This window comes from Stegodyphus dumicola, chromosome 11, assembly GCF_044657685.1.
Source record: "Stegodyphus dumicola isolate Sdum_Otavi_A_Nest chromosome 11, ASM4465768v1".
Taxonomy (NCBI): Eukaryota; Metazoa; Arthropoda; class Arachnida; order Araneae; family Eresidae; genus Stegodyphus; species Stegodyphus dumicola.
The window spans coordinates 106,055,990-106,073,668 of NC_140778.1; the positions used below are offsets into that span (position 1 = coordinate 106,055,990).

The 17,679-nt window shown below is 29.3% G+C and overlaps 1 protein-coding gene across 3 annotated transcripts in view; it reads right to left on the reverse strand.

Annotated features, from left to right (window-relative positions):
* The window catches only part of Mlh1 (DNA mismatch repair ATPase Mlh1), a 47,933-nt gene that overhangs the window by 23,321 nt on the left and 6,933 nt on the right, over window positions 1-17,679 (reverse strand). For all 3 annotated transcript variants that reach the window (XM_035350587.2, XM_035350586.2, XM_035350588.2), the window contains 5 exons: window positions 12,198-12,332; window positions 11,956-12,044; window positions 10,916-11,028; window positions 7,849-7,942; window positions 5,516-5,669 (listed from right to left, as the gene is read on the reverse strand). In XM_035350587.2, the coding sequence (XP_035206478.2) occupies window positions 5,516-5,669; window positions 7,849-7,942; window positions 10,916-11,028; window positions 11,956-12,044; window positions 12,198-12,332 (585 nt within the window). The remainder of the gene's footprint in view (window positions 1-5,515; window positions 5,670-7,848; window positions 7,943-10,915; window positions 11,029-11,955; window positions 12,045-12,197; window positions 12,333-17,679) is intronic.

The window sequence follows — 17,679 nt, forward strand, 5'->3', positions numbered from 1 at the left end:
CTTTAGGTGTAAAGGGGAAGGAAAACGGTGGTCTTCTCAACGGGTCCTAAAGACGAAACTCTTTCATGTCTCCTTTTTCTCCCCTTGCTAACGGCAGCTATGCGAAGGAGCGTTGCATGTGAACGGGGCTTTACAAACCTGGAAATAATGTCATATGCAAATTTTTTACAATTTTCAAACCTGGGCAAATATTTGTAAAATTTAGGCACTCCAAGTTTACTCGATTTTGCCTTCAATTCTAAATCATCCTGGATCTGGATTATCTTCATTTGCATGTGATTAATTACAGCACAAAGTTCAAAATTTGGAATTGTCAAGATTTTGGCAATTCTGGATTTTTATTGGATTTTAGATCTGGTTTTTCTGGATTTCAGATTTTAGATCAACAGTTTAAATCTATAAGATGACAAGTATAAATTATAGAATTAAAATATAGAATAGTTAAACAACTATTCTATATTTTTAATTCCATAATGAAAAAAATGAAGCATTTATGACTTTAAGAGGATCAAAATTTATAAAGAAAAAGCTTAAAATTTCTTTGTTTTATAAAATATTTCTTTTGTAAATTATTTACGCTTATTTTCCCCTTACTTTTTCTATATTTTACAGACAGACATAATTTACTGTTCAGTTAGAAAGCTCCATTGTTCAAGTTTTGTAATTACTGCCATGTCGAATATTCCTACTAAACTTTCAATTTAAATACTCACATTCTTAAAAATCTTTTTTTACTTTCATCACTATCAGTAGCAATATGTTCTGGGTTTAAAAGCATACTACATATTTTGCTGTCTGCTCGTTGATTGCTAATTGGGATGTTGCCATTGCAATAAAAAACTTCTATCAATCATTTTCATTTATTATCACTTCTCTACATTGTGTCACAAATTCCATGAGCTGGAAAATTTCCTCTTCTATAGCATTCAAAATCGATGCCAAAATAAGGCTGCTGTTTTGTCAAATTTTACAATAGCACTTTCAAGTCCAAATTTTTACTATTTTCTTGCACCAGGTCACTATACAAGACAAGTACTAAATATACTTTCACTTTGCAGATCCTACTACAGTCAAAAGTCGTTAATCCGGACTCGTCGTTACTTCGGTGATTCTGGATTATCGATTTTTCCGGATTATAGATTATCAGTTTAAATCTGGTAAGATGGCATGCAGAAATTATAAAATTAAAAATATGAAACCATAATTTACAAAATAAAGAACAATTATGATCTAGAGTGTATCAAAATTTACAAAAAAAAAAAAAAAGCTTAATATTTATTTGTTTACTTTACTAAACATTTCTTTCAATGTAAGTTGTTTAAGTTGCTTCGTTTTTTATGTGATAATACATTCTCTTTAATTCTATAAACAGACATAATTTCTTGTTCAGTTACAAAGTTCCGCTGTTCAAGTCCTATAATTGCTGTGTCGAGAATACCGACTAATTTGTCAAACGAAATATTTTTGTTTTCAATAACCTCTGTCACTTTCTTTGCTATCGGAAGCGAATTATAATGACGAGGCATTTGATTTAAATCATATCAAAGACGGAGTACATCGAAATGAAATACTACATTTAGTAAGCAATTATAAGCCAAATAAAATAAAAACATCTGCCCTGAAGATAAGGATAGTGCTGACAGATCAACTTCCAATTAATTGCGTGCGCCACAGCGTTAAAGATAAGCTAAGTTTAGATAAACAAACGTTAATGTTTAGATAAACAAAGGATATGCCTTTATCCATTTTTTGCAGCAATTCCACTTTTTGTTCAATGGACTTCGAAACATACTTTCGCTTTGTAGATCCTTTACCTATTAGTAAATATATATCAGAAATTCTATTTGACATAATCAAAAGTTCATGCTTACTTTTATAAAATTCCTCTAACAGTCTGCAAAAAATAATAAGCCGAATCCAATTCGAAGATTAAGGAACAACGCAATCTGCAACATTAACTGAATTAGATAATTTTAGCTTAGCTTATACCTTCCGTTATACATTAAACGCTCATGTGTAAACGTATTTTCGCAGCCGTAAAGGTCTTACGCGCATGTGTCAACGCCACACATGCGCAGAAAGTTTGTAGCTTTGAGGTCCGGATTATAGATCATTCCGGATTATGGGTGTCCGAATTAACGACTTTTGACTGTATAGCACCATACTTAGAAAGCCTTTTTGACATAATCATAAATTTAAAATTTGATTTTAATAACATAGCTGTAATAACTACAGCTACTTACTGAAAGTCTGTAAGTGGTCATGGCTAAGTCTTGGCTAAGTCTGGTCATGGCTAACATCAGTCAAAGCACTGTCATTGACCATAGTGATTCCTAGCCAGCACGTGCTAGAAAATAATATACAGGCATCTCATTTAGTGAGGAAAAAAATTTTTTTATCACACACCTGGCTTTTTCTGGGGGTATTATATTCTGTATTTCTAAATTTCACACGGAGGGAGATGACAGTCCTGGTATGGGATGTCCATTATATTCTATATTTATCAGGATTATCGAAGAAACAAAAAAAAAAAAAAAAAAAAAACTTCTAAAGACCTAAAATCTTCAAACTTTGTTTCAAATTCAACTCTTAAACGTGAAATTTTTTTCGTGTATTTTTGATACGATGCAGTTTCACTTAAGCTTGATTTGCTCATGTTGCATGTTGCAAAGTGCATTGTCTTTGATTTTCAATTTCATTTTTCAAGTCAGTTAACTTTCTTATATTTGAATGCTTTAACTTGGACATACATGTTTGTAATGATCGAAAGACATTCCCTGAAAAATTAAAAAATTGGATAAGTATTTTGTTCTTTTGATCATAAAGGACAAATCTTGCAACCATACTGGTTTAGAAAACAAATCTGTGTTATGAAATTTTGCTATTAAAAACTGGCATTCTTCTTCTTTCAAGTCCCAGAATCATTTAAGAACCTTGCAGCAGGATAGCCAACATATCTCGATAGCGCAGCCGGGACAAGGGTGAGGCTCTAGCCTCAAGTGAATGACTAACAGAAGTGTCAAATTAGCTATGAAAATTTAGAAATTTGTTTAAAAAATTAATGATTCTTATCTTTCAAATGCATAAAAAAATATCAAAAGAATTTTATGTTATAAACAATCCAGCTGAATTATGCAAAACATTAATAATATTAATTTAATCTTAAATGTGTTGGAGTTTCACAGCAATGTAAGCAGTTTCATAACATTAAAATTTATTATTGGGAAAAAATATTTACACTTGTTCTGATGAGCTGCATAAACTAAGCTTCCAAGAAACCCAAATGCTACTCACATTAATAATTACCTGCTATCTCGCTTTAATTTACATTTTAAAACTTAATTCATCATAATAAGCTTTCCAAAGTCCACTAATTGAATTGTAATAACATCAGAAGACTAAACGAAAAAGTTGAAAATTATATGTACCACATGATAAGTCTTTTGCTTCATTTCTTACGTAATATTCTCTGTTAAATAAAGTTCAACATGGTTCAAGATTTTTTTCTTGCTGCATTCATATTTAATTTATGCTGAAATTGCTCTATTAGTTCATTCATAGTTATTTTTGGATTAATTACACATGTTGTAGGATAAATTGAGTGAATCAACACGCTAGTCTGTCTCATTTTTTTTTAGACTGATATGCAATTATATAAAGAAGATATGGCCTCTTTCTCTCTTTTTTTCTTTGAAGTGTTTTATTTTTTTAAATGAAACAATACTTTTGTTTTGTTTTGTTTTGTTTTGTTTAGCCTTTAAAAAAATTTTAAAAATAAATAAAACCCAAAGGTTTAAAATCATGAATTTACCATGGAGATTTAGGGCAAATTTATCTAGTTAAATCGAATATAATTGATAATAATGTAAAAACATTTTTAATATCATTCTTTTGATTCTAAAACTGATGCAAAAGTATATTTTTAAGAAATCTGTTCTTCATAATGAAATTCCAAGAGATACACAGTTTTAAGAAAAATGAAATACGAAGGAAATAGAAATAAATAAACACAATTTTAAGAATGTGAGCTACGTTTTCAGTACATAGAGTTTGATTTTTTAAAAAACTGAAATTCAAACATCAAAATCAATTTAACATATAAGTTCCTTACAGGAAACTAAAAAATTAAAATTGTTTAGCACAGAGAATCCTGTTTCAAAAACTGAAATTAAAACATCAAAATCAATTTAGTACATAAAAGATGAATGATGGCTGAATTAAAGCATAAAGCATTAATTAATACTATTAATTATAAAAATATGCTTTACATTCTAAGCATTATAAGACTATGATGCCTGTGATAACATATAAAAATATTATCTGACAACGAATCTATTAGCTATATTCAATTAGATGTATCGCATAAAATAGTATTCTAATTAGGCCTTTCCTTAGTAAAAGAATTATGCCTTTCTTAATGAGAATATTAAAGATTACTAACATTGATTAACCAGCAATGGCCACAAGGGCTATCTGCTTTTTAAGAAGACTGCTTTCATGAAGGATTTTTCTAGAGAAACTGGCTCCTGTTCAAATTAATCAGATTTCCCAGGAAAATTACACACAGTTAAACAATTTGACAAGAATTGTACCAGAACAAGCTACCAGTGTTCAACACCATATCAAGCAGATTATATTATTTTTTAACTTCACAGCAAAAATATTCCAATTCCTGCTTTTCATGGAAATTTCAAAGTTTGTCAGGAACTTTTCATTTAGACTTATGACTATCTGATTCCGATAGAAACATACTAAATGCATATGCATAAAATAGATGAGTAATCATTAACATAAAATAATAAGAAGACTTGATGAAGAATCTGTCCTCCCAGCAAAAGTTGTGACATGCAGCAATAATTAAGCAAAACATATTTCATGTGATTCGCATGATTGTGGTGAATCATGATATGAGAGGCAGCAAGGAAAGTTGGATTTAAAATAATTTTAATAGCAGAAGCAGTAGTAATCAAAGCAACTTGCTTCATGGAATCCTTAGGGGCAGAGTACTTGGGGTAAGTATTATTATTGGCTACTAAAATATTTGTAAGTGGTTATAGGTGGGGAAAATAGCAGCAAGACTAGTAATAAAACTAGTAATAGACTCCATGCAATAAGACTAGTAATGTGTAAATAAAAATTTTTTAAATTATTTTATGAAATTCTCATTAAAACTTTCTTTTACATAGTCATACTGAGTGGGTCACAAGTGATCACATTGTGGGCCATAAGTTTGGCATGCATAAATGATATAACCAATGCCATGGACAAGAACACAAACTACACGTTACCCTGTAGTTTGCACTTAATGTGTTAATAAACAATAATATTCATTTAATGCAGCAATCCAAATATTCAAAATGCATGAACTTTCTGCATGATAATTTATAAAGCCACATTTTATAAATTATCGTGCTTAAGACATAGAAAATTTAAAACTATTACTTGAATTAAACATATTTTAAGTAAAATGAATACTTTTATGTCTATTTTAGTAGCAGAATTCAAATCCAAATACCTGAGTCAAAAAAGATCGAGAAATATTCGAACCCAATAATTTAGAATCAACTGCCTGCTGTATTTTTTCAAATATTTCTGCTTCATTTAGGAAACGAACTTCATGTTTTGTAGGATGAACATTTACATCCACATTCTGAGAAACGATTTCTAGACTGAATAAAATTTTAATTATTTTAATGTTGTGTTAAGAATAAGCAAATTGCAAAAAAAAATAGATAAATAGAAAAAGAAAAAAACATAATTGCTTATGAGTCACTACTTATAAAATGTAAACAAATAATATATTACATAATTAATAAACTATATCCTAATATAAGAAGATTTATGATAGACAGAATCTTAGTGTCTTAATTATTTACAAAATGCAATCCAATTAAATTAATACATGGTTACAAGTTCAATAATTAAGTTTTTCTGTTTTAAATAAACAAATAAGTTTCTATAGTGTTAATTGGTAATAAAGTAATAATAGCAGAGCAATTTTTCCCCTACCATTTGTTTTCACAATTTTGAACAACTCATTTTAGATTTAAGATTTTCTATCCTACACCTTTAATTTCTGAAAGACTTCTTTAACTTGTAGGCTTAGCATTAAAACTAAGCTTAAAATTGTTTCAGGTGTTAAACTGAAATCTAAATACCAAGATCAGACTGAAATTTCTTTTTAGGTTCTACATTTTTTATATTTTACTTTTTTAAATGATTATTAAGATTTTAAAACATTGGACGAAAAGGACTATAAAGAAGTTTTTAGATTTTTTTTTTTTTTTCTTTAGCTATTTATTCATTTTAGCAAATAAAAAGCATATTTCACCTCTAATCATAGATTTATTCTTAAATGATTGAACACAAGATTTCTCTTAGATAATTTATACTACAATTGGAGAATAAAGATTCAACAGAATTATACATTTAACATAAAAATTTATCATTTCTCTTAATCTGAAGTCCATACATCTTTAATTTAAACAAAGTTAAAGTTTTAATCAGATCTGAAAGATTAAAATTATGTACTAATAAAGATAAGTAAGCAAATTTCACTTGCTTTTAATTATTAATTTTACTCTTTTTATACTTAGATTTGAAATAAATAAATAAAACACTGCCAAAATGTCACATATTCACTTAAAATTTTTTGCTCATCAGAAATGGTTAAATAATAGCTATAAACCATTACATGTTGAACATAGAAGAAAGAGTAATTCTTTATATACAGAATGCATTCTGATTTAAAAAAAAAAAAAAATCCATGATTTTATTAAAAAGATTTTGCCACTTTGGCTTTGTTGCAAACGCTGTGACAAAGCACACAAGGGTAATCTGACTTAACCCTTAGCAAACCAAAGTCTTAGTTAACCTGTATGCTTTTAAAATAGTGAATTGACTATCCCTGTTCATTAATTGTCCCATCCGTTTCCTCCCCTACTTCTCCATTAATGCATAATGGGTTATGAAGATTTCAAATGACATCTTTTCTACTTCCTAACAAAGAAGCTTCCATTAACCTTTTAGGACAAGTTTTATGCAATAAACTGATGGAAAGCATTTTGGAAAACTGCACCTGCTACTGCATAATTTAGGGAGAGGGAAGAAAACACACTCGCAATATCAGCCATTTCTAGCATTTGTGGTCATTTGAATAAAAGGCCATCTCAGGCATTTTGGCCTTTGAAGAGTAAGGACATGCAAGGGCAATCTGACTTAAGGAAGCCTTCTGGAAAGTTTTCTGTGGGAATGTGGCTCATATGCATACTTTACATAAAGAAAACTACAGAAATCTCATACTGCCAGTCTGCTAAGCTCAGAATCAAACTACTAGAATTCAGCATTTTTTTTTTTACTTAGCCCCTCAATCGGCTCTTCTGTTGAAAAGCTCAGAGTATTTGTAAGATAATTCTTATTCAATATTAGATATATACCACCTCTATTAAAGCTACTGATAACATAATTTTATTCATTTTCATATTTTCTACATCATTAATCTAGTCAAGGAGGAAAATACAACTATTATGAAGAATAAATGCTAAATAGTTTTTTTTTTGGGGGGGGGGAAGTTTTCATCTAATTAAGGAACAAACTCATCTATAAAGTGTGAAATTCTTATTATTTGAGAGCACTGATTTGTACTTTCTTTTACTTCCTTAACTTTTTGAAAAATGTTTATATTTCCTTTGATTTTAATTTAAGTTTTCTATTGCAAAAGTATTAGAAATTGAAGCATAGATAAAATACTTTTAGTATAAAATGTCCTATTAAGTTATACATGTATTTATATTTATAGTAATTACACTATAACTAAAAAGTATTTGATAAATTAAAATGTAACCAAACCTGAGGTATATAAATGGATGCATATTTTTTGGTAAATACGCAGAATATACAGATTCAATAGCTTTTCTCATAGCAGAGCTATCCACTAAACGATCTAGAAAGAAAAATATACTCATTGAGATGCTAAATACTAATAATTTAGTAATGTTGTCAAAAATATGAAAATCAGTTTCATAACTAGTAATAATAAATTTTTATGCATATCACTTGGCAAACAATAAAAGCTGTCGATTTCATATCGAAATGTTTAAAAAATTAAGTGTAAAATTAAATTATAGGTGTTTACTTTCATTCTCGCAGCAGATTGAAATTACGTGTTTACTTAACTATTTATCTGCCATCATCAGTTACAGATAGAATTTTATTAACTTTTAGCATTTTCTTTCTCATTAAATTAGTCAAACGGGGAAATAACTATTACAAGGAATAGCCTAAACAGTCTAAACAACCATTTTTTGATATATTCCCATCTAGTTAGAGAACAAGCTCTTAAAAATATTTCATACATACTTTTTTTACTAAAGAACATTATAAATCTGATCTCTAAAATGTTATTAAATAATTACCAAGTTAATTCTTATGCATTTTTAGGGATCTACTCTTATATACGCCCTCACTTGGTAACAATATTCTCAACAAATATTTTTGTGCCATATTACTATCTAAATTTTTTGTCTACATTTCGAACTTTAAGCCTAAAATGTCCCAAAAAATGTGGTTTCCGCACATGTAAAAACCACATTTTGAACGCACAATTTAAGCTAAAAATACAAAACACAAAATTTAGATAAGAAAAACGTAAAGTTTCTAACCAAAAACATTTGACAAGAACCCATTTCAAAATGCGCACGACATGAACCAACGAGCAATTAAACCACTGCAGCAAAAGAGTTAAGTTTCAACGTTAAAAGGGTTGCCATACAAACAACATTGTCCCCAAAACCATCGCACAGCACGCAATCGCTCCAAAAACCAATGAGGAACACATATTGCTACATTTGGTGATCTTAGGGGCGTATATAAGAATAGAGCCATTTTTAGAGTTATACAGTTTTCACATCACAAAATTTAAATGACAAAAATGCCAAAAATCATTTACTAAAAATAAATACTAAAAATTCATTTCCATTATTTACTATACAATAGACTCTTTTAAAAACTACTTTCATTTAAGCAGTAACTGAAATATATTAATTACTATAAAAATTTGAAAAATAATTAATTTAAATATTTTTATGAATGTTCCAAATAGAGTCATTGTTAGAATTTAATTACACCTTTTCTGAAGTCAATACATAAATTCAAAGTACTAAGCATAAAATATTAAAAATCAAATTTTTTATTTCATAAACGAATTCTCTTTTCATTAGTTTTATTTTTATTTCTATATCATTATTATATTATTATTTCTGTCTGAAAATTAAAAATATTTTCTCTTGATGATTAACTTAGGAGCATTTAAAAATACAGTAAATTAGATTATTTTATATACACAGGTAGAGATATTAATAAAATTTCTTAAGGTTTCAAAACCTGCTATTCATAATTTTAACAAGTTTATGCTTAGCCATCTAGCAAAATGAGATGGCTACATAGAGTTTTCACATATAAAATGAATGCAAACTATTTTTACACTCCATGTATAAAATGAATACAAGATGGCTTCTCTAAAAAAATGCTTCATAAAGGCATCTGTCCTTTGGCAGATGGCCTTAATACATTTAAGATAAAATTTTGAACAACATATATAATAAGCAAATGATTCGAATAGGAGCTGTACGAAATCTGAAATCTAACTGAATTATAATTATTAAAATTGAGAGTTATGCATATGGAAAATTAATAACATTTCCATTAATAATGCTCCTATTGCAAATGTGTCTTTGTTGTTGTTGTTATTGTTACAAAAAACTATTGCTATATTTTAAATACTTACCATTTGCTAAACAATGTTTTAATAAATGATGATTCTAATAAATCACTGTTTTTTAATATTCTGCATAGACCATAATTACCCAGTATTTAGCTGGCGATATGGTGACATTTTTTTTAAATGATAAATAGCTGACATATTTTTTTTTGACAATATGGCACTGCATAAACTACCACTGCACTAAGATTTTGGCAAGATCATATTCAAAACATGGGACAAATTCAACAAAACATTCCTTTTTTGTGAGTGATTCTAAAGTTAGACAAAAATAGCATAATTTGCAACTGTTTATTATTATTGCAGTTATGACTATTATGACATAGTCTATAGCTATGTGATGCACTACCATATACACCAGCACTGCATCATTATTCTGGCAAGGTCATACTCAAAACTTAGAATAAATTCAACAGATTCAACAGCCTTTCTGTGAGCGATTTTGAAGTTGGATACGCATCAAGAAATATGCGGTTATTTTAATATTATTGTTGTGTTTATGCACTTTTAATCACCTGTTCAATGTTAAATTTTGCTTAATTCTGAAGATACCATACTTTTTTTTTTTCATCTGTCATAACTTAACTTTACAATTATGACACTTTAAGTTGAAAATACATCTAAACTTTCTTTTACAATTAAGACTAAATCTTTTTACCTTAAATACATTTTCTTCAAAAATCCTTATACATCCTTTTTTTAATACTTTTATATTTCCAAAATAAGCAACTGGAATTGAAAAATCATTTTCTTCAAGTCTTTTTCTTTAACATTTGTTCCTTTCTCTTTTCCTAAAAATTATTCCTTTTGAATTCCTAATATGCTTTTTAAAATTATTTCAGCATGCGTAAAATATGCATTTAAATTATATAGGTCTCAAAAGCATAAATATTACAACCTATCATGTCAAATTAAAGTAATAATAGAATTATTTCATACTTTTACACATGCTTTCAATTACAAAAAAATTTAACTGCAAATCATTAAAACACAAAATCCTACTTAAATTATTACTTAAATTATATGGATACACTTAAAACAAACATAATTTTAATTTCAAAACAAAAAAATATCATGCTTATAAGAACAAGGGGAGGAAAGAAATGGTGTTACAATATAGCTATTTATTATACTCACTATTAATAAATAAAAGAAATGTACACTTCTTAACAGAATAATTAGCATTAGATACGAGTCCTTTTGCTTTAAATTGTAACTTAGAATCCTCAAATTCAAGATCCATAAGTTCCCTGAAATATAATTAATTTAATAACAATTATATTTAATTTAGCAGCAACAACAAATAAATATGATAACACAAATAATCAACATGCTTTATGTAAACAACAATTAAGTCTTGATAAGCCAGTTTTGTTTTTGCAAAGAAAAGAGTATAAGTAAGTGTTATTTATCTGATTTTTCTTCCCATTTTGAAAAAACAATTAAAATTTGAGATCTGCCTTCTGTAAAGCATGCAGTGAACTATTTTCAAAGTTTCAAAATTCTGAAATTTAAAAAAAAAAAAAAAAGTGTTAAAACTATGCAACTTTATTTGAAAATAGATAATAAAACATGAAAAATTATGAGAATGATTTAAGATTTTTAGAAGCTATATCCATAACTTGCACCTGTTGATTACATAGCTAAATAAAAAGCAGTCTGATATTTTAAACTTATGTTTGTATGGTTGGCACAAGTTTGAGAAAATCTTTGACAAATTTTATAGTTGATGGAATTTTGTAATCAGATATTTTACTTTCACATGTTTTAGACCTAAGAAAATACATCAGCTTGTACATCTGAAATAGATTTTTTGCAAAATCTTACATAATTTTAAATGAAGACATTTGATATCATATAAATGATTTATAATTTTAGACTGATTTTTTTTCTTTCATTCATTTAGGTTTATTACCAATTATCATATTTTTTACAGCTCAACAATCCGGAATTTTCACATATCCAACCTTCAGCATTTCTTGAACTTCCTGGATAGTTGAGCTTTTACTGCATACAGAAATGGTAACATTAAATTTTAATAAAATTTGTCAATATGAAACATTTAGTTTGACTCATCAAAAGTTTCAAATTATCATCAACTTTTCTATAAACTGATTAAGTTTTTTTTCAAGCTAAATTCATATTTTTGCATTATGTGATTCTGAGCAAGATATTACCTGGCAACGTTAACACCATAAATGCTACGGATGTTTTCTCGAGTGGTTGCATTTGCAAGAGTTTGAACATCACTGGTACTCTCACCATACTAAGAAATTTGGAAAGCTAAAATCAGTTACAGATAAACTGACACAGAGTTTGAAATTTTATAATGATTTCAAAATTTAAAATTTAGAAAAAAATGTTTAGAAAATATTTTAAATGCATATATCTCTCCTTAATAAAATATATGGATTCTAACCTTTTTCAAAGAAAATGATATACCAGAATTATGGATTGCATATCGACTAACAACCTCAGCAATCTTCCCATATTCTTCTGAAGCATTCTTTAATGCATTTTTCCGTACACTCATATTATAAAAAAGATCTTCAACCTATAAAAGTAAATAAACAAAATCCATTTCTCAAATTTATTATCAAATAAAAATTCATTACACTTATGCACTTTCATCTACTTAATCACTGAAAATGTATGCACATTATGCATGCTGCATATGTATGTAGTGCACATTGTCTGATGTATTGATAATAAAATATTAGACAGCATATTAGAGATTTTTTATGAATAATTCATTGTGTTTTTTAATTTAATCTTATATTTAAATTAATCGAATTCTTTTAGAATATTCCTCTTTTAATTCAATAATGTGTGTATTCTCACTAAATTGCATTATCACACATGTTTCTAATTTCATTGGCAAATGAAGAAATTTTATTAATTTCTTTTTTTTTTTTTTTTTATAAAAAACTACTCTTATATATGTCTTCACTTGCCGACAAATTTCTCGCTGTGCCATATTACTATCTAACTTTTCTGTCTGCATTTTGAACTTTAAGCCTAAAATGTCTCCAAAAACGAAGTATTCGCACATGCAAAAACCACGTTTTGAACACAAAAATTTAGATAGCAAAAACGTAAAGTTTCTAATCAAAAATATTTGACAAGAATCCATGTGCAAAGTGATATGTTTTCACTTAAAAATCTACGAATTACGAAGGAATCTACGAACTACGCACACCTCCCTTTAATAAATTAACATAACAACAATAAATTTCAAAGAATACCATGTATACAACATTCTGTTTAAACTTAAAGAAACATCTACGAACTGCACAATCTAGGCATCGCACAAATCAAGAAAATGAACTAAAATAAATTACAAACGATTCAAAAAACAACAATAACAACAGAAATTCATAGTAAAAAAAAAAAAAAAACAATGAACATAACATTCTACAAAATAAAAACAATAAAATGAAATGCACTTAGCATAATACGTGAATAAAATTTTGCCAGTCACACAACGTTTCTGAACAAATGTGCCACGATTTTTCTATATCACATGTCTTTATGCGATTCAAAATTTCGAAAGTAACGACAAAAACTTCCTCCAAAGTTAACTTACTACACAAAAACCATGATCCAAATCTTAAACTCCGCTGACAGCCACATACTTTAACAGCAACCATTTGACTGCAAACCCACACAAGTCTATCAGAAACACCATTCTTCGTCCGAGTTCTCTTATCAGCTCAGAATTTCGGACACGCAAAACTTCGTTTTAAAAGTCCTGACTCCCACAGAAATTCCAAAAATACACTTTGATTTGCATAAACACACCCATGAACAAAAGACTTGTTTATAACTCCAACACCGTACCTTTTAACACTAAATTTACTTTCCACATAATCTAAAATCTTGCCACCACGTCTCTCATTGCAACATAGGCCATTTCAAAACACGCATGACACGACCCAACGAGCAATTAAACACTGTAGCAAAAGAGTTAAGTTTCAACGTCAAAAGGGGTTGCCATACAAGCAGCATAATCCCCAAAACCATTGCACTGCACGCAATCATGCCAAAAACCAGCACGAAACACATATCACCACATTTGGTGATCTTAAGGCGTATATAAGAGTAGACACTTTTATTTTTTTATAAACTAAAGAAAGTTATTAATAAAATATATTATGAATTATCCAACACAGATATTATAAATCATCCAACAGCTTTATTTAAAGGCCTAATATTTGCTTTCATGCAGAGATTTAAGACAAAACAGGAAAATAATTCAATTTTAGATATTGGATGCATGTTAAAATGTAACTCTTGCTTTTGCTTAAGTCTATTTTACAAGTTAATCTAAATTCAATAATATAAAAGATTTTAAATAATCACATAAATAAAAATAAATAAATAATTTTTAATTTAATAAATACTTTTAAATAATCACAGAAGAAACCAAATTTAAATACATATTAACTGGTCAAACATCTAATTTCCCTTTACTGATGCAATTTGATTAAAAGAAGTTTCTAAACTTTTATTTTGCATTATAATGCAAGACATTTGCAATAGCTCTCAGAATCTAAGTAGTGACTTAGCAGTGCATAAGGAAAGAAATTTTGGTTAGTTGCAAAATGTTTTGAAGCAATCTTTTGCTTATAATGTAATTTATATGTTTACCTGTAATTATGAATTTATTTATAATTGCCAAGTAACAGTTAATAATTTGTAGGGTCTCCTTGTCTAACTTCTATGTGAGAGCTGTAAGAATAGTAACTGCACAGGAGAAGGGTTAAAAGTACCCTTTATTACCTCTTTAAAATTTGCAATGCGTCAACTCGATTATTAACACACTACACCTTCCTTGGGTGTTAACTGAAATCACAAAACTAAAGTAAAAATTGAAGATATGCACAAATAGTAGAACTCAGCTAACAAGGCTCGGATAATTCCTGTTTCTTAAACCCATGTCGGCAGCAAGTAAATGCAGTTATGCCATGTAAACCAGCAATAACTCTTGGAGTACATGCTCATGCAATGGAGGTGACGGCAGTAGCCTAACTCTCTCTGACTTTTCTTCTGAACCGAGGTTTTTGAACTCTTTCTTCACAAGGTAGAATTTGCATTCCTACACACATGCTACCATATTTAAATATTCTGGCACTGACAATTAGGGGAATGAAGGCTTATAGGAAAGAGTAACAAATTAAATAAAATTGGTTACTTAAAATAAATATAAATCCCTACAAATTACATATTTTTATTTTTTATTACATTATTTTCTTCTAGGCACCTTATTTTTTTTTACTTCTCTTGGTACCAAAGTTAAAAAGTTTGAGAAAAACTGGCAATAAGAAAATACAGATTCTCTATTTATAAACAAAGGTACATAATTTTTACATTAAAAAATGAAAATTTTGCAAAAATAAAAAATAAAGCAAATGAGCAAATTTTGTTGCCAAACTTGACAACTATTTGGTGACATTCTGGTTTTGTCAAACTGCAATTGGTACTCTAATTGGATAACTATAATTGATCCCTATATGTTACTGTAATCGTATCCAGCCCTTTTATGTAACTATAACGGAATATGCCTTCCAGTAATTTCGAGAAATGGAAGGCACTAGATTTCTCAGCAGCTGGGGTAAAACTATATAAGACCACAGAGAGCCTCAACTCTCAGTTTTTAGTCCCCAATCAGATGCTCTTGCAAGCTTCACTCTTTGCATTGTGTTCTGTTTACCATTCTTAATTTACAGTAGTAACCTCTGATTGTGTTCTGTCATACTAAGAAGAGTAGAGAGTACTTATGTAAAATGCTTCTTTTGTGAAAATAAATTTTATCAAATTATCATTGGTTCTATATGCATTCAATCCATTATGAACCCGTACACACACAACAATTTTTAAAACCAAAATATCAATAAATAAAGTCATTGACTTGAAACTGATTTTTGTTTATATATAAATCTAGAAATATGCAAAAATTTTAAAGTATATTAAGAGAATAATACACATAATCAATTATTAAATTCGTTTACCAAGTCTTAAAGCACATAATGTACTTTACGATTATCCACACACCCTGGTTTCAACATTTGATAGAACTGCCATGTTTGGATGCATTTCCGAGTATACATACAGCAACCAACTCCCACACATGTGTACCATATATATTTTTCAATACACGTGGATTTACATGCTCCATGCATACATTTACATATATATAGTTATGATTTCACTTAACAACCACCAACTACAAAATGTAAATATAAGTTATGTAGATTTTTGTTCTCATAAAATTTCTCATTCCTCATAAAATGCTTCTTTTGATAATTACATATGAGTAGAACTGCAGCTCTGAGGTATAAAGATAGTCAAACAATATTTCCCAAGCCAATTTACAAAGTCAGCAATACTCGTTGGCAAAATACTCGTCTTGGGGATAAGTATAATCAGAAATTACCGCAATATTTTCTTTTGCTACTTACTTCAAATAAACAAGTTTTAAATCAAAATTAACTAAATTTTTCCTTTGCCCTTATCCTTCTGATACATATAACCTACCACTCATTTAAAAAAAAAATCTGAAACTTTCAGATTTTATATTACGTCCAAGGGGGCATTTTTTAACATTTTGTATGTTACCTTTATTTATTAAATATCATGTTCTTCGCACTTAAACCATAAAATTCAATTCAACAGCAATATCACAAAATATTTAAAAGAGTGTATCTTTAGAATATTCCGATACACAGTCTCGTGCACTGGAGATTTTTTTTTTACAGTGTCGCCATTGCTTGCTTTGAAATCATTGAGTTTCTTAATCAAAAACTCATAAATGCTTTATAAAATATGAAATAGATAATAAAGCAAATTCCAAATTTGGGCTTCCAGATGGCCATATTCAGGTGGAGATACATTATTCAAAATTTGATGTTTTATCCCAATGTGAGAAACATACATTTATGAAGATTCTCTATTATTTAATTTGGTACTATTCGGTTTCGAGGGCCGTAAAAAAATTGCATGCGCAAAAGCGCCAAATCTAGCGTACGCGCTGATTTCAGATTGCGCAAGTTTATATAGTTCTATATTTCTTAAGATGCCATTGAAATACTAGTTTAATTTTTAAATTATTTTTTGATTTTAAATCCTTTTTTGATATCCTATGGATTTGTGGTGATAGCGATAAGGAGCAAGCCTTGCGCCCTCCGAAAAGTGTGGCAACCCTAGAGGAGAAGTTTCTTACGAGTAGCGAGCAGAGCGAAACAACCACCAATCCTCGGATTCCATATCACAGATTATGTTCTTATTGCATTAATATAAATATTAACAAGACATACTGCACAATAAAAATTAAGCTTTATTTCGGAACTTTGCGCACACTCCCCGACAGCCGGCCTGTTTCGCTCTGCTCGCTACTCCTAAGAAACTTCTCCTCTAGGGGTTGGGCCCACCAGCGGCCGAGCAGTAAAGTCGCTGAACACTGGTAGTTTGGTCCGAGGTTCGAATCCCGCGAACGGGCTGGCTGCATGGGTGTTTTCGTGGTTTTCCCCATGTGTAACGTGTATACGAGCCAGTTTCCCTTAGAAAGTCCTCCACGAAGGCATCACTCCCCTTAGGCAGATAGCCCTAGTGAGCTTTGCCATAATTAAATACACCACCACCTGTAGGGGTTGCCACACTTATCGGAGGGCGCAAGGCGCGCTCCTTATCGCTGGAATTGCCCATGACGAAAAGTCGGCAATAGAATTTTGGGTAAAGTGAAGAATCACCCACTGCTTGACGCGTTTTTAAGAATTGCAAATACTCGGTATCCATATGCACATCGACCTATTTTTACTTTAAAAAAATCCTAGAATTGCACAAAAATGGCACTGCGCACACCCTTGACTTTATCTATGTACACATCGACCTAATTTCACTTA